This window comes from Terrapene carolina, unplaced genomic scaffold (assembly GCF_002925995.2).
Source record: "Terrapene carolina triunguis isolate 2854851 unplaced genomic scaffold, T_m_triunguis-2.0 Scaffold210, whole genome shotgun sequence".
Classification (NCBI taxonomy): Eukaryota; Metazoa; Chordata; order Testudines; family Emydidae; genus Terrapene; species Terrapene triunguis.
Window position 1 is genome coordinate 45,195,570 of NW_020664561.1, and position 25,959 is coordinate 45,221,528.

The 25,959-nt window shown below is 42.3% G+C and overlaps 1 protein-coding gene across 1 annotated transcript in view; it reads right to left on the minus strand.

Moving 5' to 3' along the window:
• The window catches only part of LOC112109826 (alpha-N-acetylgalactosaminide alpha-2,6-sialyltransferase 5), a 94,228-nt gene extending 81,615 nt beyond the window's left edge, over window positions 1-12,613 (minus strand). Inside the window, exons 1-2 of the mRNA XM_024204501.1 lie at window positions 12,548-12,613; window positions 11,320-11,538 (exon numbers count right to left, since the gene is read on the minus strand). Coding sequence (XP_024060269.1) covers window positions 11,320-11,538; window positions 12,548-12,562 — 234 coding nt within the window. The 5' untranslated portion in view covers window positions 12,563-12,613. The remainder of the gene's footprint in view (window positions 1-11,319; window positions 11,539-12,547) is intronic.
• Window positions 12,614-25,959: the final 13,346 nt, after the last annotated feature.

The following is a 25,959-nucleotide window of genomic DNA, read 5'->3' on the forward strand; positions in this document are numbered from 1 at the left end:
TATTTTAGTGGCCTGTAGTTTAATTTTTGTATAATACACAGCTTTGTCTGCATAGTTTCTTTTATACAAACTGCATTTCAAAATCCTTAGCAATTTTAAGAGGTTACATTAGCTCCAAACACATTTTGCAATTCTCCAGCGGGAAAAAAAAAGGCCAGGAGACATATCATGTTATCATTCCATGCTGAAGTCAACATGAGCTTTGTGAGCATATTGATGGAAAGATTCAGGGCCTGCTCCTACTGAAGTCCAAGGATGTTGTGCCATTGTCTTCAGTGAGAACAGGAGCAAGATCTAGACACTGAGAGCTGGATTCCCAGCTGCGATGAGTTTAGACTCAGATGAGTGGGGAGTGAAAGGTGTTTCTGAGGCATCTTTCCACTCCCTTGGGGCCAAAGTAGTCCCCAGCATAATTTAGAACCAGGCTGCTACAAACTGCACCAACTGCAGCAGTCCCACTGGGTCATCCACTGGCTGGGCATCAGGCACACAGCAGCAGCCACTCCAGGCCCCAACCCTCTTCATCAATGCCATGCCTGCCCACAATGCTACAAGTTGCAGGAACCTGAGCTGCTTTGTGCTGCTGCAGAAGTGCAAAGCAGACACAGGTGAGGTCAATAATCTGGCTCTAATTTTTTTTTTACAAACTGTGGCTATTTGGGTGTTCGTACAGATTGAAAGAAAAGAGGTATTTAAATCTAATTAGGGGTTAATTATGCATGTGAATATGTATGTTTCCTAACAGTATTTAACATATTTCTTAGCAGGCCTCGATTAGATGGACTGAAAGGCTACTACCAAAACGTCTATTGTTTTTGGGGGGACTTCGTGAACTAAGACTTACATGTTGTTGTCAACCTTTTAAAAGGATTTTACGTAGTAAGAACACCATAAGGTGTATCGCAAACTTCAGCAAAGGAAGTGACATGTCAATACGTAGAGTAATAACCTAGCTATACTGACAATACTCGGCCAGAATTTCAAACTTGGGTGTTTAAAGGAAGACACCTAAAAAGCTGTTTTAGACACAAATGTGCAGATGTAGGTGTCTAAATCAGGATGTCAATGTCTCTAACAGTGATTTAAATACCTAAATTCTGATCTAGATGCCTATCTTTAGGCATTCAGGTTTGAAAATGTGGCCATCAATGCCATTTGTCAGTCTCAATCGATTAGGTAGATAGATCCGTTAGGTGTTACAGAAATGCAAAAGTTAGACAGACGGTATTTTAAGTAAGTCTATCAAACATCTGACACACTGTTCTCATTACCAAGATTTGTTTAATACGACTACTCCGAGCCAAGTAACATTTGTAATATGTAAAATCCTAGCTAACTGAATAATGTATTGCTGCACGGTATGCATGCTGCATGGAGCTAGAGCACTGCATCACGTTCTCCTACCGCTACATACATGGAACCCCCAGTGGCATGGAGGAGGAAGAGCCTTACTGACACTCTTTCAGGCTGACACTGGGTAGGACTGCAAGACCCTTACTCATATCTGGCAGTACCCTACTCCACAATCAGTCCCATTGACTTCAATGGGACTTCGTAGTTAATGTCTACGATTCAATGTAACTAAGTTTACAACAAACAGGCCCACTATTTGTATTAGTTGCAAAGTACACATTACAGTGTTGAAAGGCAAAACTGGACAGTCCCATTCAAAGGCAGAGCAAGTGAGGCAATATCAGAAAGAATGTGCGTGTGGATGGGGAACTAGCAGAGCAGGGAGTTATTACATGTTTTTAATTTTTAAAATGTATTTTGGATCATTATCAATTAAAAAATGATGAACAAAATGATCTGAACACTGGAAGAGGGATTTTTCCTAAGAAGGATCCCAACAAATAGCCGAGCACAAGCAGATGAATTGAGAAAAGAGTGGCAGTTTTAATTCAGCATTTCCCTGCCAGTTACCGTCACACCACTGACTCTCTTTTGAGTTTTTATTTTCCTATTTTAGAGACAACCAATATGCCGACACAGCTGGAACCAACCCTTTTACAGCAGTCTTAGGAATAAAATGGACAGCAATATTTAAAAGTACAGGTGTAATTGTTATAATCTCTGAGGGTGATTTCAGCCAAATGTGGATGGCTCACACAAGGACCCCCTGTGCCCCTTAAACTCTGCAGTGGAGCTCAGATGAGAAGTCCTAGGTTCTATGGCTGCACCTGGTGCCTATGATCCTCTGTGTTATGTGGAATGGGTATGGCCTGGAATAGGCTGGCAAGTATGGGGCTGCTGCAGGATGGGAACAGGTCGTGAGATCTGTGCTTACGTATAATAAGCGGCCCAAAGCCCTCACCTAAGGAGTGTGGAGGGGCTTTGGTGACTACCACAGTCTATGACCACAGTCCATTTTCCTGGCAGTGGGCTGGAGAAGTGCGTTCTGTGCCTCTATAGTCTTCTTATGTTTTTGTGCAGGGTTAGAGGGCAAATTTCATCATTACGGAATAGGTGTCTGTCCATAGAGAATGTAATGCAAGGAAAAGAAAACACAAGTTCAGAAGAGTAATGAGCCTGCGTGTAACCCATGTCACTATAGAGGAGGCATATCCCGGAGCCTCCAAACCAGAAGGAAAGGTTTTATCACTATGTGGGGAGAAACACATTCTTGGTGATGAACGCAGTCCCAGAAGGACCTGGTCCTTTTATTCCTGATTATTTCTCAGTGAACAGTTTCCCAAGAAGAGCAGTTTCCCTTACGCTTCCTATATGCTGTGCCCGAAGTGTATGTACATGTTTGCACAGACCTTCACTGCTGAATTTTTCTTTTCCTCAGAGAAAACTACTGGGACGGATGCTCTGCTGACTATTACTATAACTGTTCTCTCTACTCCTGACCTCCCACAGCTGAGGGCAAAACATATTCTACATTAACTTTGGCTAATAATATGAACTTTATAGAATATTTTGTTCTTGAGTATTAAAGCCATGGCAATATCTAAGGATGCTAATAATGTACTAAACTACAAACATGATATTATTTGGTATGACACTGTGAAGTGCTGGCAAAGCAAAACATCAAATACTGGAATTAAAAAGGAAAGCCAATTCAGAGTTCAGAGACTACTAATTGAGAGTCATTATCCTTTGAATATTCCACACTATTTCTTATCAAAGTATCTCTTCTGTGATGCTATTTTTGACTATAACTGCAATGGTATTTTAAAGGGGCACATGTAAGTATAAATCATGGGTTTTTTTTTTAGAAATTTCTAACCCATGTTATTAACAACATTCTAGATTATTAAAACTGAAATTAACCTATGCTGCTTGTTTACCATTTATGCCGTGGATTTACCCTTTACAGTCCCCTTTTCTTAAACAGTGATGCTACAACTCCTGGTTCTTATGCACTAGCACAATACTGTTGTGTTTGGGTTCAAAACACACCAGTGGAATGTTTAAGTTTACTAATTATATGTAATTGATTTGCAACTCACTTATAAAATAATTTAATTTTGTCCTACATTATAACTGACAAATGTTTCTTTGAGAATCCAATATTTATGAAAAAACAACGAGGAGTACTTATGGCACCTTAGAGACTAACAAATTTATTTGGGCATACAAGGACTCCTCATTGTTTTTGCTGATACAGACTAACACGGCTACCACTCTGAAACCTGTCAATATTTATGATTGTACTTAATACACACATACCTAAAACATAGAATGCACTTCTCTTATGCATATAGGGGCAAACTCTCTCCTCCAGAGTACATTCTAAGCAGTAGCAGGTTCCCCATCCCAGCTCCACCTTCACCCGTCCCATCCCCTGTGCTAACATGTAGGTTTTCTCAACAGAACGGAACTCCACAATGCACATATCCTCTGTGTGGCCCCTACCCCACCATTAGCACCAAGGAACTCCACCAGTTCTGCTGCAAGGAGGCTCTGAGGGCATGAGGCAAGGGTAAGATTGCCCATAGGGTTTTATGGAGGTCAGGGGAGAATCTGGCTCTTATCTACAATTAAATTACACAGGCATTTGGAAATTTTCAAAAGTGAGAATTTGAGAACCGTTAGTAGGAGTCTCTGAATTTAAAGTATCTGCTTTTCTAGCTGACAGGAAGCTTCACTAATTAACCTGGTCTTAAAGCACTTAGTGTTAACTGTTAGAACAAAATAGCCCTGACTAATGGAGACACATTACTTAGGGATGAGGTGAGACACTATGATGTTTAATCTCACCTTGAAAGTGACCTTTGGGCTGTCACGTCAGTTTATATCAGCACCAAAGCTCTGCTGATTTGATCATAATTGCATTAATTAGAACTGAAATTAATACACTGAATTCCTTACGATCAATGCCAACTCTGCATCAAGAGCACGGCGCACCGTGCTGTACTGAGCAATGCAGGTTGGATTAATGTAGAAGGTCAGTAACAAAAGGAAAGCTCCGCCTGTAATCAGATGTTCTACAGATTTATAGACATCCCTGTAAGTTCTGACGTCCAATTTCCACTTAAGCTCCAGTACAGGTTAAAGGGGAAAACTTAAGGTGCCTTATGGAAAGTCATCAAGCAGAGGTGGGCAAACATTACAGTTTCCTTCACGGCAAGTCTCCTTTGGCTCAGCCTTGCTACTACTGTAGTCAATAGAAGTAGAATTGGGTCTGTTAAGAGGACAGTTTGCCTCTGTTGAAAGACATGAAATAGCCTAAAATGCCCACAAGTAAAACTCAACATGTGAGAACTGTACAACATGGCAAATTTAAAAGGATATCCAATATAATAGTTCAGTACAGTGCATACTACAGATACATATAAGAAGACTGAAACTAATGATGAAAAACAAAGCATTTTGTGAACCTTCTGGTGTGTGTGTGTGTGTGTGTGATGCTGCTATTATTTATTAATATATGATTATCTTAATATTCACAGTGAAGAGATATTTACTGTAGCTTCACTGTTCACAAGTCAGAGTGAGGGTCATAACTAGGATCAATGGAGAAACCACAGACAAAAAATGGATCCTGCATTTTTAGAGTCCTCCTATGAGTTCTGCTATTTTCCTCAAAGCCTGTAAAGAAAAAGAACTTCCTACCTTAATCTGTTGTAAAGAAGGGATCAGTGCACTATGGCACATTTCATGGCAGTCACATAATACACATGAAATGTGACATTTTGAAAGTGTGAGAAAAAGCCTAAATACTTTTACAGCTTTCAAACCAAAAAGCACTGCAATATGCAAATTAACCACTGTTAGCTGAATTAGCCTGAGTTAGCTCTGACTCAATCTGACCACCTCTCCCATTGTTCATAACTGTACTGAAATCAATCTGTAGGACTAAAAAAAAATTATCTCCAAAGTAGTTTCGTGTTGTTTGGGTTTCTATGAAAGAACATTTTAAAAACACTGAACATGTGGATGAGTTCAGTGCAAAGAGATGAGTTTAATAAAAACAAGTTTTAGTTGTTAAAATTCTTCAAATATATAAAATCCATCAAGCAAAAAAAAGTGAATGAAGCTACACACACATTTCTGAGTTCTGATGACATCCAAACTACTTGGGGACAGATCCTCAGATGCTGTAAATTGTCATAGCTTCATTGACTTCACTGAAACTATGACAATTTTCTCCAGTTTAGGATCTGCCTTTGATATTTATGATCACAGTAACCAGGGATGTTATCAGAATCCCATTATTTGTGTGTGTGTTAGTACAAGCTTTTACACCACCGCCGCCAATGGGAGCTTCAGGGGAGGTACTCGCAGGTGAGGGCAGAGCGCAGGGCCCCTGCCCCCCTCTCTCCCCAGGGGCCGCAGGGACGTGTTGCTGGCCACTTCTGGGAGCAGCGCGGGGCCAGAGCACGCAGGGAGCCTGCCTTAGCCCCACTGCATGCCGCTGCCACCCCAGAACCTGCACCCCGAACCCCTCCTACACCCCACACCTCCTGCCCTGAGCCCCCTGCCACACCCCTCCTGCACCCCTCCCCCCTGCCCTGAGCCCCCTGCGGCACCCCGCACCCCTCCTGCATCCCAATCCACTGCCCTGAGCCCCCAACCCCCTGCCCTGAGCCCCCCCGCACTCCACACCCCCTTCTGCACCCCAACCCCCTGCCCTGAGCCCCACGCTCTCTTTACCCCCTCCTGCACCCCAACCCCCTGCACTGAGCCCCCTCGTACACCCCGAACGCCTCCTGCACCCCAACCCCTTGCTCTGAGCCCCTTCCTGCACCCCGCACTCTCTCCTGTACTCCAACACCCTGCCCCAGCCCTACATTCATGGCCCTTCATACAATTTCCCCAACCAGATGTGGCCCTCGGGCCAAAAAGTTTGCCCACCCCTGTTTTACACATTGCATGGTGTGAGTTTATGTATAACAACTTCATACCTTAGGTGCATAATGAAATAAGAGACCAGAGACCAAGTTTCTTCAGCTACACTAGATACTCAGGCTTATCAGGTAGCTACATTTCTTTAAATGTGTTTCTGCTTTGATAAAAATGTTCTGCTAACGTATTTTATCAATTAACTAAATTCCTGGCCTGTGTAATTATACCGCATATCCATAGTCAGTATCTCCATCAGCCAGATTCCACCTTAGATAACTCTTATATTATGAAGACTTATACTTCACACAGCTACCTGTGCTGCATTCCCCTCTCTATCTTTTACTTTCTATTGCCAAATTCTGCTGTCCACACATTCAAGCAAAACTACCAATAAAGTCAATGGAAAGTTTGCTCAATTAAGGACAACACAAATCTGACCCTGTATTTTTAAGTCAAAACCGTAAATGCATAACACGCTGAGCTGTCTGATACATAATCAGCAACAGTAATGTGTACAGTACTTTGAGAGATTACAGATGGTAACAATGCCAAGCCAGAACTGCTGGCTGTGTGCAAAGGTGCCTGCAATCTGGAATACAGCGAAAGGTACCATTTTCTATCTCTGTTGCATGCTCTGTAATGCAAATTGAATGTTATCACTTACTGCACACAGAAGCTGCTAAAAACTTTAAACAAGGATAATCAAAATGCAATGAACCAGTATTATGATTTGCTAAGATGAGAAAAATAGAGATCACTGCTGGTGGCACAAAAGCAACAAAATATAAACACAAGATAGTCAGCATCCAATTAATTATAACACTTTCAAACAGCTCCAAATGTAAGCCTGGTAAAACACATTTCTCTACTATGTGTATATATTTTTTCACCCAATTAAATCTTTTCCAAGTCTTGTTAAAATCAAACACTGTATCCAATTGTACTCTTTCTTCTCCCTCAAAGTTTGATGGAAACATTAAAGACTTTTTCCATTTTTTAATCTATTAACTGTATTAGTGTTTAATAACTATATGTGCTATATATATAGACTAATTCCACTATCTCAAAATACAGGGGCAGTGCCATGAAAAGAAGCCAGAACCCCTCTCTCATACATAAATACATACTGCTGAGATTTACGTCACGACAAACTCTCCCCTGACAAGGTTATTCCAGAATAAAGTCTCCCCCTGGTGGATCTGTTACATCATAATGGCGCCATCAAGATGCTTATTGCATAATAAAGCCTCCATTCCTCAGTGGAACTTGTACGGGGAGAGGACTTCATTCATGTTGCTAGTAACATGCCTCGAAAGTCTCCACTACAGCTCAACTTCAATGTTTGATCCCCCTCTCACCAGGAGCAACTCTCCTTGATCTCCTCAGGAGCAACTAACTACTCTGTTCCAAAATGCTGTATGATTTTGTGATATAACAAAATGGAATAGACTGAACCCTCAGACTCATTTTCCTTATCCCCATAGTTTTGCAGATAAGAATGGTTAATGTCATGACGCTATGAGCCATTCACCCCAAACATGTCAAAGTTGTTGCCTGTTTAGGTGGACTGAGTAAAGAAGAAAGCAGAATAATTTTTTCCATGTAGGAGTAAAGTCCCAGCACTAAGGTCTGAGAGATTATGGAGCTATAAGACTATTTGCAGAATGACTGTTCTTCAAACACTTGATTAACTGTACTACTCTCTGATCTGTTTAATTATATATATAAATATCATTGTGATCCATGTAAATTAGTGGGTTGGTCATCAAGTTCTCTGAGTGCTTCAACAAAGGCCTAAGAACTCATACATTTTGTTTGCAAGGTTGGTCTTGTTATGATACTTTTTTGGGGGGGAGAGGGAATGCAAAATCTTTGGTGGTCTGAAATTTTTTCCAATTACATCTGTGGCAGGACTCTCACGTGTTATTGGTAGTAACGACTGTTGAGTCAATACTGGGTAAAAAGTTTTTTAACTATCCAGAGTCATGTTCTCATGTTCACTTCAGAATAATCGGATGGTTAAATACTTATTTCTTGGAAGATTTAGAATACTGCTAGCCTTTCCGTTTTCATAAATTCTGCCCTACTCACATGCAGTAATTGTTCATAAAACATTAGCACTGCCATTTATTGCTAACATTGTGATCATCATTTTGATAAACTAACAAAAAGTTACATCCCCTATCTGATGACTAGGCAGGTAGAGAGCCTGCTTCTATGGCAATCAATATGAAAATTCCTGTCGACTACAGAAGTCATGAAAGGTGCTGCTTTGATAGTCTGTGAGACCAGTGTCCTCTCTTTAGTCATGGAACAAGTACAGAACAGACAGAAGCAGTGAAAGCTTCTCCAGGCTGGCCTGCCAATGTGCCGCAGTCTTGCTGTGAAGTAAGAGCTTCTAGGAGTAGCAAGGTGGTTGCTATTTGCCTCAGTCTTTGACCTCTCAGCAGCAGCTATCAACAAACAGTGATTCTGTGCCACTCCTGATAGTTTTTATAATGTAAACACTTGGCTACTAGGAACTAAAGGGAGATGTCCCACTCATTTCAGTCATCAGGTGGCAATGATTTTCAACCACTGTTGGCCTGAGATGCTAAAGGTGAAATGCTGAGAACCAGATCCAGATCCATCCAGCCTTTTTCACTATTTTTAAGAGCTCAGTTCAACAAAAAATATTATACAGCTTCTAAAGTGCAAAAGGCTGCTGAAGCTAAGAACATTGGCTGTGATGCAGAATAAAGGTAAAATGCATGAAAACAAAGACTAATAAGAAAAAAGTTTCAAATCTCACTAGGTGCTGAGAGGCTCATGCAAAGCATTCTTCAACAGTGACTAGGAAATTAGATATGTTAGCCATATGCTCAGAAGCTGTGTGGCCATCATGTCTGAGTGGACCTGGAACTACTATTCTGACTGTATATGAAATGAAAGAAGAATGTAGTAGGTAATCTGAGCATAGTAGGTGATAATTGAAATGTAGGGTGTGTTTATGCTGCAATTGGAGGCAGGGGCGGCTCTATGTATTTTGCCGCCCCAAGCATGGCAGTGAGGCAGCCTTCGGCAGCATGCCTGCGGGAGGTCCGCCGGTCCCACGCCTTCGGCGTACCCGCCGCCGAATTGCCGCCGAAGCCGTGGGACCAGCGGACCTCCCGCAGGCATGCCACTGAAGGCTGCCTCACTGCCGCCCTCATGGTGACCGGCAGGCCGCCCCACACGGCTTGGTGCCCCAGACATGCGCTTGGTGCTCTGGTGCCGCCCCTGATTGGAGGTGTGACTGAAGCTCAGATAGGCATACCTGACTAACTTTAATCTAGCTAACACAGTTAACAAGACCAATGCAGAGATGGTGGCAGGGGTTTCAATACACGCAAGCAATATGAGTACGTACCCAGGGTTCCAGGCAGGCTCCTACATCCCATGCTGATGCTTCTACCACCACATCTTTACTGCTATTTGTAGCTGTGTTAGCTAGCTTGAAGCTAGTGCAGGTATGCCTACCTAAGCTGCAACCACACCTTCGACTGCAGTGTAGACATTCCCTATGTGATACTTTGCTCAACAAGGCCCAATGCCTTGATTTTCTGGCAAATATTCTCCTCAAGCATAAGGTGATTTACTTCGGTAGTAAACTAGTACTGGCCCACTACTGCCAGTAGCCATACATACTGTAGCCTGTGACATTTTAGTACTGTGAATAATTGTTAAATTTTATCCCTGAAGGGAAATGCCACTACAACCACAAAATACAACCTTTATATGTGCCAATATATTTCTTTTGTATATTTCTTCTCCAGAATCTAGATACCATATAAGAGAGCCCTGATTCCACTGGAGTCCATCCACCTCCCTGCCCTGCCCTCTGTGAGGGACTCCAGGATCCACCCACACCAAACAACGGGCACTAAGATCTGTCCTACGTGAGGGACAGCCAAGATTGCACAGCACTGGTGATGGATACCAGAATCTGTCCACCCTTAGGCAAAGGATACGGAAGTCTGAGATCCCAGGTGCAAGTATTACCAGTCAGCCCACTCTGGGGTTTTGAGCACCACAGTCGGCGGAACTTGAGGGAAGGGATACCACAGTTTACCCAGAATGGCTGAAGAACACCAGTGTTTGTTCACCTGAGATCAAAGGGCAGCAATGTACATAATCAGAGAGATGCACCACAGTCAGCATGCCTCCAAGATGAAGACCGTGGTCGACAACTTCACTCCTCTGGCACAATGGACCTTTCTACAATAAAGGTGAAGCTCATCTATGCTTTCTTGGGGGCCAGTCCCAGACTGTGGCATGAACTCTTACAAGAACTAAGGACCATTGCAAGCCGCACCACCTTCCACTCTAAGTCAAGGCCCAGTTCTTTGACCTTGCCATCTCTAACATAAACATATAGCAAGGGGTATGTATATTATTTTTTAAAAATCCAAAATAAAACACTGGTTTGGGAGAGGAAAGAACAAACACATAACAGATGTGCAGCCACACTGCTTTCTGCACTATTGGAAGGTGCTCGGATACTACAGTAATGAGTGCAGAATACAAACGAGAGCAGAGAAGAGTAGAATAGGGTGACAGGCATCAGTCCAGAAACAATGAAAACACTGGTGTACCACCACAAATAAATGGCTAAGGGTACCTGTCATTGCCCACCCGCCACATACACATAGAACAAGCAGAAAACAAAAATGACATTCCTGCCACCAGGAGTCACAGCCCTGCCTCCCATTAAGCAAAGGGTACTAGAGTCACACCAGGGCAAGGGGTGCAGGAGTCACAGCTACCCCATGGGCAAGGAGTACCACGGCCCCAGCCCCACCCCTCTCCAAGGGGAATGGTGCCAAATTACATGTCTGAGCCAATCATTCAGGACCTGCCAAAGCTTCTGCTGGGTCTCTGAGAACAGGCCCTGAGCTGGGAGGAACCATGTGGGAGGCACCCATAGATCCCCAAAGGGCATTGCACCTGCATGGGGTGCTCCATCCCCCCTGCCCTCGTGTCCAGGCCGGGGTCCCGTCGCCTCACCTTGTGGTCCAGGACACTGATGTAGCCCTCTAGGAGCCCAGCCCCCACAGGGAGCCTCTGGCGCTGCTGCTCGGTCTCCGGCTTCCCACTGGCCGCCACCGCCACCTGCTGCTGCTGCTGGCTCGGCTCTTTCTGGCCCCCGCCGCCGATGCTGCTGTACATGAGCAACAAGCTGGTGCCCATGGTGGTGAGCACTAAACACCCCGCCAGCCCATGGCGCTGCAAAGGGGACAAAGAGACACTGAGCCCCCCTGCCAACAGCAAAGAGCAGGGCCAGGGGCACAGACCCACGGACAGAGGGATGGGGCTGATCCTAACGGGGGAGGGCGCAGTTCCCCCCGGGGTGGGAGAAGACTGGACATCCTGGAGGGAGGCGAGCGGAGGGGGATGGTTCAAATCCTGAGCGGGGGAGACCGGCTGAAGTCTGGGTCTCCTGCTCTGCACACACACACACACAATGCAGCGCGACCTATTTGCCCCCCTCTCTTCCTGTCATCACATTACAGGTGGCTACACCTCGCCGGGGCCAGCGGCCAAGGTGGGGCTCCCAGTTTGTTTCACTTTCGGGGCAGTGTCTTGGCGGGCGGGCGGGCGCAGCTGCTCGGGTTAGGTGTCTATTTTGGCAGCAATCGCCGCGCCTTTCCCTTTGCAGCTCCTGCAAGTTTGACACCAATTAAGACCAGGCAAAAGTGCGGCTAGAGAACTCCAATAATCCCCCCCTTCTCCCCCCGCCACCTCCCTCTCTTCTCCACCCCTTCATCTCTCATCCCTTCCTTCTTCTTTTCCTTCCGCCTCTGCCCTTCCCCTCTTTCCCTGTCCCCTTCTCCTTCCTTCCCTTTCCCAGGCTTCCCCTTCTCCCTCCGCTCTTCCCCATGCAGTCATTCCCCTTTAGCCATTCCATCCGTGCATTTTAATGACTGTTAGGAATTGTTGCACTAGCCAAGTTACAGCCAGACTCATCCTTTAAGCCGATCTGTTTTCTACACGCTCTGAACAATAACCCTGCACATGAATAAAAGAAAAGCAGGTGGAAAGTTCTCCTCCGCCTCCGTTTTGTTCCCTTTAGTAAAATATAACAAAAGAGAAGATACCAGCCCTGGAAAGGCTGGAGCATATGTCTGATGCCCTGGCCAGCCCCGCTCCACTACCCTCGTCCTCTTCCCCACCCGGGCTGCTTTCGTTTGGTCCCCGGGTGACCTGGGATAATTAGGTCCAACAATTGACTTACCATCAGGGTCTTCATGTTGTGCACCTCTTTGTACCGAATCCTCAGGCTTGCGCATCTGGGGCCACTTTTCCCTCTAGGGTTTCCATTGTGAGGAAGCCAGTGACATGTTTTTGCTGTGGAGAGAGAGAGAGAGAGAGAGACGCCCGAGCCCGAGCTGGGGCTGTTGGGGAAAGCACTGCTGTGGCAGAGATTAGAGACAGAATTAAAACTGGACTGGACCCTCTTAGTCTCTCAGTGATCTACACAACTGCCGCCTGCCACTGTCTGCTGGGTCCTAAACTACTCCGGGTCCTTCCTCGTCTCCTACACAGAGTCAGTTTCAGGATAAGTAGAAGTTAAAGGAAGACATAAGTTAGGTCGTATTATTCCTCAGAAAGAAACCTCATCTCAGCACACACAGCAGCCACTTTCCCCTCTTCTGAAACAGAACAGCAGAGAGGGATAGAAACACACTCTACAATTCTACAGTCTTCTGCACAATGTCATATTTAATCAGTGGGTGGGATTCTGATCAACATAAATGAAACGCTTTCAAAATACAACAGCATTATATCCCTGCAGGCTGAGGCTAGCTTTGCCTTTTTTTAAATCCTGCTTTTAACACCAAGACACAGTCTTCAATTTACCTTATTTCCATTTTGCCTAGAAGAAGATTCAACACTCTCTAAGCATTAACTGGGTTTTCTGAGCCTTGTGGTTTTGAGGCAACAATTTTTCATCTAAATAATTTTCATTTTCTCTTTGCAAATATTTTAACACCCTCTATTTCTAGTATAGTATTAACTAAACTTTTAGAGTCTCCTGCTTCCTTATTATCTAACAACCCTTCATAATAAGTTTTAAAAAATGTAAACACACGCTGTTCTCACTAGTAAGTGGAGCTGTAGTTTCTTGTACTCTTGCTCCTAATGCCATCTTTCTGGTTGCTGGAAATAAAAGTCGTTCTATTCTCAGTTTATAAGCAGTCCTCTGGTGTCCTTTACTGTTTCCTTCTTTGATTTTGCCATATTAATGATGCATAGTTCAATTGTGAAAACTTTAATAACGCAACTTAAATTACATGAATTTCTTGCTCTAGGAATTCCATATTTATCTATGCGCCCCTTCAAAACAACCCATTTTCAGGTTGGTTTCTTATGAAGTTATTAAAATGACAGTATAGCATTTTGAAAAAAATTATATCTTAATTATGAACATATTTCTCTTGAAATTATTCATCAAAAATAATAGTTCTAATATATGATTTCACATCTAACCTATACCAATATAACATTAAAGTCTACATTAAGGAGAAAATGCTCATCAGGCTAACTCAACCATGTTCACAATAATATCTTTCTCAAGGCTGAAATTGTCACTGAAATCCATTTTTCATCTTTACTAATTCATTGGTAGACTAACAGTGGAACAAATGTCATCTCTAGCTATGGCACAGCATTCAGCATTTAATGCTTTTTAAGAAAGTAGAAATTATTAGCAGAAACAAAAATGTAAGCTACATCAGTGGAGATGGCAGTAAACATGCTTTGTCATTTCAAAGAAGATTGCTGGCATTGCAAGTATACTTGCTATTTATTCCATTTGTGGTTTAGGTTAGAATAGTACCAGTTGTTAAGACAGGAGCAGCAGTATAAGAATAATCTTATCAGGTCTTGGTAATTCTTTATTATGTGGTTGCACTTGACACTCAAATTAGTGAAACAAAGGGCCAACTTGATGAATCATTGAAAGCAAATTATCTGCGGCTCTCCAAGGCTTCCTGCAAAAAACTACAAAAGGCAGCTCATGCATTTTACAGTACTGTTTCTCAACCATCAGCAAGCAGGTTGCTCCCCTAATATATTTTGCCATGCCCAACTGAAGCATCTTATTTATGATGATTTAGGTTCATGGCTGTATGTTAGACCTCTGTGACACAGTATGTTGACCAAATTCATTAAACGTATATTTTGGGATAGTAGCTGGGCTGGTAGCTGAATATATTGATAGAGTAGCCAGGCTAAATTTTCTAATTTAATGCTGAGTTGGCCTTGAATATTGTCCAGTTTTCTGATTCTTAGATATTTAATTAGATTGCCATCCTGGTCATAAACACTAATCTTGGCAGTCAAATGAGCAGCGACACAAATAGTGTAGTGTAAAGTAAATTCTGCAGTAGTTTTTATGTGTAAGCATGGTTTGTCCAGGGAAAATTATAAATCAACTGGAAAACTGCCCAGATACTTAATTTAATTTTAAGTTTCCATAAATTAATCATTTTAGCTTTGTGGGTTTTTCTATTTAAGAGCATGTATTTGTGTCTACATAAATGCATAGATATATAGTTATATGCACACACACATTAAATTTAATAATTAGGCTAGCAAGAAGTAGAAGAATATGGGCTGAGTTCATAAACACTTAATCAACTTGGAATAAAACATTTTAAAGTTCATCTGACTCGCCTGATTCAATAGCAAGTGAATTATCTGGTCATCATTTCTTTTTTAAATGAAAGGGATACTGAAATGGATTTCTGATCATTCTGAATTCTGCCACAGTCCCCTGTTCACACCAAGCATTACAGGAACTGTGTTTTATCAATCAACAATTTTGTTTGCTGCTTTCAGAGGGCATGTTTCGCCGTGGTCTAGGTCAGTAATGCTCAGTCTGAAGTGCTAGACCAGTGTCACACATACCTCTTGTCATCACCCTGCACGTGTCTCTTTCTATGAGTTTCTATTTCTGTACTTATATGACCCCCATCACTATGAGATCAAGGGGTTAATGTAGATTGAAACAGAAGAGGGTGCTCTCCCCACAGTACAAAAAGAGGGAGGGTAAATGCTGCTCAGTCGGGCCTGTGAGAGGAAGGGGAGCTTCCCCCACCCCCCACCACACACACCCTCTTTACTTTAAACCTTGGTATTATCTGTGGGCTGAGTTAGAAGTTGCATGATGTCCTGACCTGCATGTAGTGGTTACAGGCAAGGCAGAAAAGGAAAATGGCACATGAAAACAGACAGACTGAGAAACACGTGTAGGTAGCAGTGATTCAGACAAGCAAACTTCTAAAACCCAATAACAGTCTTGGAAATGCCAGAGATCTCTCACTGATAGCTAAAGAAACTCTGCTCGTATTGTAACCTTTACTTAGCTTTTTAGATGAGTGCATTAACTATTGCCTATAAATTTGTTACACAGCAAATGCCACATTATGGCTGCCCTGGGGTGGGTGCTGTCGAGGGAGAACCTCTTTTCCTTCCCCCCCCCAAGAGCACCCCAGTAGGAGACATCCAAAATGCTAATGTTCACACATGCCCCCTGAGTGCAAGTTTGGGGGTTGACAATGGCTAGCATTGCTGCTGGTGCCCAAAAAGATGCCTCATGGACTGAGGCCATGACATTGCCAGTATGCACACTGCCTAGTATCTGGAGGCCAGCACTGGCAAGGGCAGCTGCTACTCCCATTGTGTTGGTATAGCCAATGCCACTTCTGATCATGCAGCTCCTCCATCCCTCTCACAATACCCTGGAGGCATTCTGTCTGTGTCTGCCCTCTGTAAGGAGAATGCCTCCAAGCCATTGCCACACAGCTGCTCCAGCTGCTCACATGTGCCTCAATCTCATCAAAGCCAGAACCTAGCCTTAAATCTTTAATTATTTTGTGGCTCTCTGTGATATTCTTTTGCTGCTAGTGTGGGTCTTTTGCTGTAAAAGAGTGAGTGTTATGATGAAGTAGTAATTCTGCTTGCTGTGCGCCCAGTTTAAGGGGCAGTAAGAAAGTAAAGTTCTTGTTTGTCTAGCATCATGTGCAAAGGAGAGAAAGGGAATGAGAGAGGGAGAGAATACATCATCAGTGGGAAAGCTCTAGGTGAGTTCTACAGGTCATCCAAAATGAATGCTGAAAACACCTTTATACCACACCATCATGCATTCTGTAAGTGCCATGTATTCTACAGAAAAATGAGTCACAAAAATGATTTAGATACAAAACCAGACCCAATAGTTTTTAAAAATTGTATCTTTATGCCCCTAAAGCTAGGTGCCTTAGTCTTAAAGTCCCATATGGTGCTGAGAATAAGAGAAATTTTTTTGCTCAACATGCAAAATACCTTTAAAAATTACCTAAAATTGTGTTTTCTTTAAAGTTTCATATTTTGAGCACTTCCAGGGCTAGAAGCAAATTATGTGGTTCTATGAAAGCTGGGATTTTTCCCTCTACAGGGATAAAATCCTGGCCCCATTGAAGTCAACGGTAAAACTCCCATTCACTTCATTAAGGGCAGGATTTCACCCCAAGAGTGTAAAACTTCTATATCTAGTTCTGCAGACTCTTGAGATATCATGTTTTAAAGAGCTTGTCACTGGTGCAGGACAGAATATTGCCAGTGTGATTTTGGGGGATGATTGGGAATTCCACATTTCAGGAGGAAGAAGAAAATCTTTTTCTGATGAGTTGATTAAACATTATGGCTGTATGAAGGTGTTCTGAGTGTGGGAAGTTGGTGGGAGAAGTGGATTAATGAGCACAGGGGTAGTCAAAGCTGCATGATAAATGTAATCCATCACATTGATATCACCTCCCATATGTTTTATTATGTATGTATATATTAGTTTTTAACATTTTTTTCCCCATAGAGAAAAAGAGCCTGGTGAAACCAGTTTTGCATTGCAAACACTACCAATGGAAAATACTCAACAGCCAACATGGTAATGAGCTCATGCTATAGATTTTTCAAACTGCCCAGTGAGTCATGAAATGCTTTTCAAAACTGGAGATGTGCATCAAGGATTGGTCAAAACAACAACAACAACAAAAGATAGAAACAATATTATGGATCAGTCAATACTATCTCCCTTTTATGAAATCGGGCTGCCTTTGAACTTCTGACAGAAGCAAACAGTGACAGATGCATACAAAAATGAAATATTGCATGGAAATAGAAGGGCATATGAAAACAAGGGGAAAATACTGAGGTAAGATCTGCTGAGTCTGCTGTTTTATTCATATCTATTTCTTGGTTCTCTCCCCAATCTGGGAAGCATAAATAAAGATAATGGATATTTCAGAACCAATCTTTCTAGCACTACAAAAGGTACTTACTAGTCATAAGGCCATATATGAAATACTGTGCTTAGTTCTGATCACCTTTGAAAAAAGAATTAAAAATGTAGAAATAGACAAGGCTCAACACAGGATGAACAAAAAATGATACAGGAACATGACATAGCTTCAAGTATATGTCTGTTAGTCTATAAGGTGCCACAGGACTCTTTGTCGCTTATGACATAGCTTATACATGTAAATTGTTAGAGGTTGATATTCTTCTTATATTCTTTAGACATGACGAAATTAAGAGGCGAAATTACTGAGGTACAGTATACAGTACCAGCTTTGGCAGAGAATAGACACTCCAAGGCCTAGACACTCCAAGGGCTTTTTGAGCTACTGTCTGCTACAAAAGCAAGAGAAGGAAGAAATACATAATTTTCTATACACAGCACAAATTTTAACATATGGAATAAAGTAATTGGGGGAATTAGTTTAATTACTAGAGTTTTGTAAAAGATTGGATAAATGTTTTCTGAATATTGTGGGTGTGCTTTTTGATCTAATACAGAAGTTGCAATATCAATAAGATTTTTAGCCTTCTTCCGGTAGATTGTAACATCCAATGCTTGTATATTTTGTCTTCCTTTGCTTAGAACCAGTGCACAGAACTCTCTGTACCAGTATGAAGGCTAAGCATTAAGCTGGGAGGAAATATTAAACTTTTTTTAATAGTTAAAAAAATAAGATGCCCTAATGAATAACCAGGAATCAAGCATTAATAAAGAATGCAAAAGGACTTATCATGGTCTGGTTTTCAGTGCATCATGTATTATTAGACAGTCAGCTTGGAACCCTCCTGCTGTTACTTACAAAAACACAATCGGTACTTATGGTGACAGGCTGAACAACAACTATGACAAGTGGATCTGTTACTATGAAATTGAAACAGGGACATGTCAGTGAATCGACAGAAGTCCTTGAATTTTGGATTTCTCTGTCTTGTGTTTTGGCAGAAAACTAGTATTCTTAACTAAGGGTTTATCCAAGCTGTCCTTAGTATTCGTAGATAATAGCCTTAGTATAACTTATGTCCCTGCTATGTTTGTTTGTTTGCCCAGACCTGAAGAACAGCCCTGTGTAAGCTCTAAAGCTTGTCTCTTTCACCAACAGAAGTTGGTCCAATAAAAGATATTACCTCACGCACCTTTTCTCTCTGGTTAAAGACAGTACTGCTCAGAGTCTAGGCTACGCTGTAATTTAATGTTTCATATTTCAGCTTTATAAGATAAAGCAGACAATACATTTAATTCATAGAGTGTTAGGCTGAAATTATTTAGTGGTCTTTTCCATATGTTCATAAATCTCAAATGGTATTTCCCCAGCATACACCAAATACAGTTATCCCAATGGATGCGGCTGTACTTGGGGATATTGTCTTGATCCTGCAAGGTGCTGAGCACCAGTGTTCAGAGAAGTCAACAGGAGTTGACGTCACTCAGCAGCTTTTCAGGATTGGGCTTTTTTTTGCATGAAAGCGGGGTGCTCGTTAGCGATACAGTGTTGGGTGCCACAGTCCAGAGCCAATCACCAGGGTAGCTTTGTCCTAGGAAATATTATAGAGAATGAGCGATGTAGTGTGATAGTACAAAGATATAGAGAAGGAAGCCATTTTTATATATTTTTATTTGACCCACATTTAGGAGTAGAATGTGGCCTTAAGAATGTCATGTTAGAGGGGTTACAGAATCACATTAACACCTTACCCATTTCCTTCTTCCTGGCCTGATTCTGTAAACCCTAACTTCTTACTCACCTGACCAGACCTATGAAGACATTAACACTAGTTAGATGAGTAAGGATCAGGCCCCACACTGGTAGAAGAGTTTCTTCCTTGCAATGCAAATCTAATCAAACCCCCTCAAACCAGCTATCAAGGTAGATGGATTGTCTTTTTTCTGTGTAGTATAATTCTTTTGTCAATTACCATGAGCCTATTGAATCATTTCTGCCAGATTATTGTTATTCATCACTTTCAAATCAACATGCAATTAGATAGTCTCCCCTGCCTGATGTGGAATGTATATCACCGGGCACCTTCCTTTCTTTGAACTGCAGTTGTCCTATTTGGTATCTCTGCCCTCATCCCCTTTCCCCCCAGCCATGCTTTTCATTCAGCTATGGGAACCCTTTCAAAATCCTGGTCTTTTTCCTGGTCACTGTTAAATACTTTATTCAAGTTGACCATTACTTATCTATTGTATACATAGTACAACAGAAGCATTTTGCCTGGAATGCACCAACACTAATTTTGCTACAGAATTTGCATTTCCTTCTGATAGTCTCCTTTGTGAGAATTCTCTTTGTCCCTTTGCTTGGAGAGTCATAATCTCTCCTCAGTCTAAAGTATTATAATCAAGTAGTCATGTTTATGTAATTGTTTTATTTTGTCCTCTTTGCTTATGGTTGTTTGTTTCAGTTTAGAAGGGCCAGTTTGGAAGTCTTTGTTTTCTCTGGAATATTTTACATTTGTGTTGTAATATATGCCTTATTTACCAGTAGTCACAAACAACATTCTGTGGAGTCTGTTCAATTTTTCTTCTGATTAGTACTTGAAGTAGGACAGTATAAACTCAAATGAATGGGGTTCTAGACCATTCATGGTTTAGAGCATACATTCAGATGAGAGAGAAATGATGCTAGTGTGACAACTTGTTGCTCGTTTTATATGTTTCCTTTGCTCAATCTCCCACTGAGTCATCTCCGTTACAACCCCAAATCACACTGGACCAACCCTCACATGTATATGTTGGATTTTGATTGGTTTCAGTTTCTGTCTGCTGGTAAACAAGAGCTCCTCTGAAGCCTGGTAAGGTCAGTTTGAGAGAGTGCAGAGCTTGGAGTCTGAGTGACTGGCTGGTTAACAAGGTTGCTGGTGTGATGAGGGGCTAGAAGCACATATCTGAAGGATTTACAGACACTGGGAAAGGAATAAGGGCTGGCCAGGAGAGTGAGGATTCCAGCATTTAAACTAGCCTTTAACCTTGTCATGAAGCATTAGTATAAAATGACTTCTGAGTCACTCAATGTTTGATCAGCCACTGAGCTTGTTCTGAAGATATCATATTTATAACTTGCTATCCGGCTGGTGGGAGGGTGTTTTTTCCTCAAGCAGGGAGATGGAACCAGCTGCCACTCCTGTTTGTGTGTCTTAATCAATCTCACTTAATCAAAGAAACTGCTACATTTTCTAATTTGCCTTAAGACTCTTACATAATTTTACTCCAAATACTCGTAATCTTCAAAGTCCTGTTTAAACATTAACTAATCCTCTCAGCACCCCTATGAGAGAAGTTGTGTGTTTTGATCCCAACTTTACAGAGTGGAAACTTGGGCAGAGAAGGTAAGGCCCACATTTTCAGAAAACCCCGCTCACTCACAACTCTAGCTGACATCTCTTTTAGGCTTTGTCTACACTGGAACTTTGGTGGCAAACCTTTTGTCGTTCAGGGGTGTTAAAAAAAACACCCCCCCCCGAACAACAAAAGTTTTACCGACAAAAAGCACCAGTGTGAACAGCTGACAAATCTGCTGCCACTGGTTGGGGGTGGAAGTTTTTGTTGGCAGGAGAGCTCTCTCCTGCTGACAAACAGCAGCTACACTGCACATTTTTTAGCGGCACGGCTGTAGCGGCACAGCTGTGTCGCTAACAGGTGTGTAGTATAGACAAAGCCTTAGAGCTGTGACCACTTAGTAACTCTGACAGTCAAGCCCTCAGAGACTAAAGTCGGGCACCCAAAACAAGAGACCTGGTTTGAAAATCAGGCCCCAACTCACTTTTAGAGGAAGAAGTTACTGGCTCTCAGTCCTGTGTTCAGACTACGTGTCTCATTTCAGCCTGATAGAATAGAGGCAGAAAACCTTTCAAGTTAAATTAGAGCTTCAATGAATGGGCAATGAAACACTACCTCTTATAACTAGAGCAGCATCAGATATCCCAATAAGCTTCAGGGCAAATATTTTTGTAACAGCTGCACATTTTCAGGTACAATGAGTCTCAAAACTTCCCAGCCTCTACTGACTTACCATCAACTCCAGCTGAACACAGCCAAATGCATCTGAGACCAAGAGGCCACCAGAAGAAAATATTTGGGGCCCTCATCTCCATCCCTACCAAACACACAACACAGAGCCAATTAGTGGGAAAGTTTGTCAGCTGCTGCAAGAATCTCCTACTTCTTTGCTATCTCCACTGTCTCCTCCTCAATTCTCCATCTCCATACACCACCTACCACTTCAGGTTCATTTTCTCATGGAAATCACCTCCTTTGCCAGTACCAGGTGGGAAGCGGGTTTGCACAACCTCAGCTGCTACCCCTAACATTGCTATAATGCTCCCCATACAGTTTTGCTACAGCAGTTGCCTTTACTGATCCCCAGTAACACATTGTGCTATCTGAAACAACTGGCTTCTCAAATACATTTTCCTGGGGCACAATCCACCAGCCATGGGAGAGTCAGCGTAGAACTATCCTTTTCCTACCCTTCCAGCTTTGAGGTTTTCTGCTTATAGGCCATGGTTCTTAAGCCTTCTATGACTTGAAAGGCTGTTTCATTTCCCCTTGTTATTGTTCACTCCCCGCAATTGCTCAGAGCGAGATTAAGTAGGACCACTGCCTTATTTTTGACCCTTCAGATACTTCCATCCTGAGCAAGCTGTCATGCTAAATCGGCATATGTAATAGTGTGTGTGTGTGTGTGTGTGCGCGCATATATGCATGCGAGTGAGATTGCAAGGCTCCTGGATTAATAGGAAATGTAGCACCAGAAGTTCTACTTCCACAGCCAGGGTATTAGTCACTGAAGAAGAAAGAGTGCCCCCATTTGTGCTACTCGTATTTTAGGATGGGATGGCAAAGGAAAGGATTAGGAGATGGAGAGAGCATGTGAAGCAAGTGAGGATATAGCGCATGTTGATAAGCACTTTGAGGGGTATGCCAGGGATAAACAAGGTCTTAGACATCATCACAGAGGGCCACGAGGCCAAAAAAGGTATTTATAAAAGTATTAAGTCCGAGTTGCACAATTTCACTCAGGCAGGCAGAGAAGAAAAGCTCTGGGGTCTAAAGCCTGCCCGGGGTTGCTGAAATCTCAAACCAGCTAATAGGGACTTAGTAAGAAAGTAGAGGGCTGCATGCAGAGAAGCCCTGGTATCCTGTGTACGCTCACTGACAGTACTGGGGGTGGGAAATTCTGGGACTAGCAGGAATATCACATCTACAACCTTAAAAATATAGATAGTTTAAAGGGAGATGACTTGGTGCTCTGCAACCTAGCTTGGAGTCCAGGGGCCCACAGACCCACAAGATGGAGACTAAATAATCAAACCTTGGTGGCTAAATTTCTGTCCCTAAATCCATAGTTAATTAAATCACTTCTATTTAGTGATTAATCCTTTCAAAGTTACTGAGCACTCACACCTCCCACTGACTTCAAGGAAATTCAGATTTGGATCCAAAATGTGTCTTGGACCTACTTCTAATTTTAGACAAAGCAGATTACTCTTTTTTTAATGTGTGGGCTGGCCTTCCCCTGTTCCAGGCAATTGCCACTGAGCTGTTCATAAATCTGACAAGCCTTAGGCAAGCCTTGTCCTCCCAGTTCAAAAAGGGAACATCATTTTTGCAAGCTAATGTTTGCTGTTTTCATGCCTTGGTGTCACTAAATTATGCAAATGAAGTGCAGACCAACGGCTGCTTTCCAGCTGATTGTAGCAACACTGAAACTAGACCAATGTGTATAGGAATGTGGGTCATATAGATCTATTTTGTTCCTAAATGTAGGTATTAACAAATGGCCAAAGTTATTGGCCAATTGACTCTAAGCACAAGCATTAAAATAATTCATCCTGAACGTGTGGTTTTATTTTATGTTTAGTACAGTAGGTTCACCTGCACGAATTTGCTGTGCTTATTTAATATCCTCTTTAGGATGAAAAATGATGCCAGTCCTGTAGTAATAGCATCTTTTGACACTGAGAAAGCATTTCACTGGATTGAATGGCAGTTTCTCTTTACTATGATGGAAATTTTAAAATTTGCCATGAATGTATTTCATCAGTTACAGCATTCTGAGCAAGGATACATGCTAATGTCACAATATTATCTTCATTTTGACTTTGGAGGGGGACTAGTCAAGGATGCCCCCTTTCAGTGCTATTTGTGTAATTGTAAGCAAGCCAATTCTTAAAAGAATAAGTGGGGGAGGCTACAGCAGTATGTGTTAGAGCTGAGAGCTCATGTTCTCACAGCTGTCCTTACACAGTGTGAAATAATATTTTATTATATATTATTAATCCTTTGGAGTGTCTAAACCAAATCCTGGAGATAATGGTTGGTTTGAGGCAACTCTCTAGATTTAAGATGAATTACTGCTCAAAGATCTTTGAGCAGGAAAGAAGAGACTGGTGGAGCTATTCTGAGGCTTTCACTGACTCCTACACAGTACAGCTCATGATTCTTAGCACCTCCAGCCTCCCCAATACACAATTTTGTTATTCTTTCTCACCCCATCCCTACCTATTTGTTGTTACTTGCCCAGGCTGGGTAAGCAGGCTATGTTCTGGATTGCTCCTTGGGGCTGTGGGCAGGGATCCTTCTGTCCCTAGGTCATTCTCAGCAGCAAATACTCTGTGACTTCTAGGCAGCTTCCATATTGAAATAGCCTCTCCAGGACTGGAAAGTTGGGAGTAGTTCCACCAGAAACAGCTTAGAGGGCAGAGCACAGATGGAATAGTGAAAGGTGTATGATTAAACAAACAAACCACTGAGTCCACAGTTTGTCACATGGGTCCACAATTTAGCACATGCTCCCACAGTTTAGCATATTCATATCACCACAACATACATGGGAGATTGTCTATGTCATATGGCATTTCCACCACCACTGAAACACAGCCACTTTTGGGGTGAAACACAACAGCTCTTTAACAGTTACAATGCTATTTGTCATTATTCTCTTTAATACATTGCAACTGAGTAGTGGTTTCCAAGACAAAAAGCCTCAACATTGGAATCTGGAGAAAAATTCAAGGGGAGGTTTCCAAAGCCCAAATGGCAGTTACGTACCTCTCTTCTATTGAAAGTCAGTGGGCTGCTAACTGCCATTTGTGCCTTTAGAAATCTTACTCCTAATTAAACATTTCAGTGATATGATAAACTAAGGTGGGCATGGGAGGAAAAACAAACATGCTAAAAACAGCCCTTTTAAAGATCTGGGGTGGGATCCATGAAGGGACTTAGGCATTGCAACACTGCACATCACAGCACCTAACTTGTAGATGTCTAGAAAAATCACAGGAACAAAACGGTGATCCACAAATCCAAGTTAGGCACCTAAACTCCCCATACAGTGAATAGGTAGAGAAAAGCTCCTAAGAATGCAATCCACAAAAGCCAGCACACTAGGTGTGGAGCCACCTAAGTTAGCCAATGGGAGATGTCAACAAAAGGGGTGTGTCCTAAGCCCTACCTCTCTCTCAGAGATAGACGCCTAAGTCCAGAATGTAGGAAGGCACCTATCTCTGCTAGAGATCCATGAATGGGAACCAGCCACTTGGAGACAGGTGGCTCAGGGACCTAAAGTGTTTCTTGAGACAATGAGCTAGGCGCCTGGCTCACTCCACACAAAACCTCATTGACATCACTAGTAGTCCCCACCTTTATAACGTTTAGCCTAGTGGTTAGAGCACTCACCTGGGATGTGCAAGACGCAGGTTCAATTCCCCCCTCTCTACCAGGGAAGGTTGGGAAGGATTTCCATAGGGGGTCTCCCACCACTGATGTGGATTCCCTCAATCTCTCCTGTTGAAACTGGTCCACTGTAGATAAATAGAGAAAAAGTGACTGAAGCAGCGGGGACAGGTCCTGGGGTTGTCCACCTCCCAGGTAGGTGCCCTAACCACTGAACGACATGGTCATTCCCATTCTCTCTCTCTCTCTGGCCCAATGACTATTCCACTGTGGATAAATATTAAAAATAGTCACTCCTGTTAATTTGTTGGCATTCATGGTCTCATAACAGGTTCTAGCTCTATTTTGATGTAATTTAAATGTACATTATTTGAAATGCTTGGAAATAAAGCCCTCTAGTTAGGAAAATCATGTTTTCACTAAGTGCTTAGACGTTAAATACAAAACCACTAAATAAAGTTTAACAAGGGTAAACTGAAAAGGCAAGATGAACTTACTCTGATGTGTTAATGTAATTCCCTTATGTAATGCTAGTTTCCCTGCAATAATTAATTTTAAACACTAAGTCAGTATGTTGGGTTTTTGATAATTATAAAAATGTATTCATCCATGTCACTGCAAATTATTAA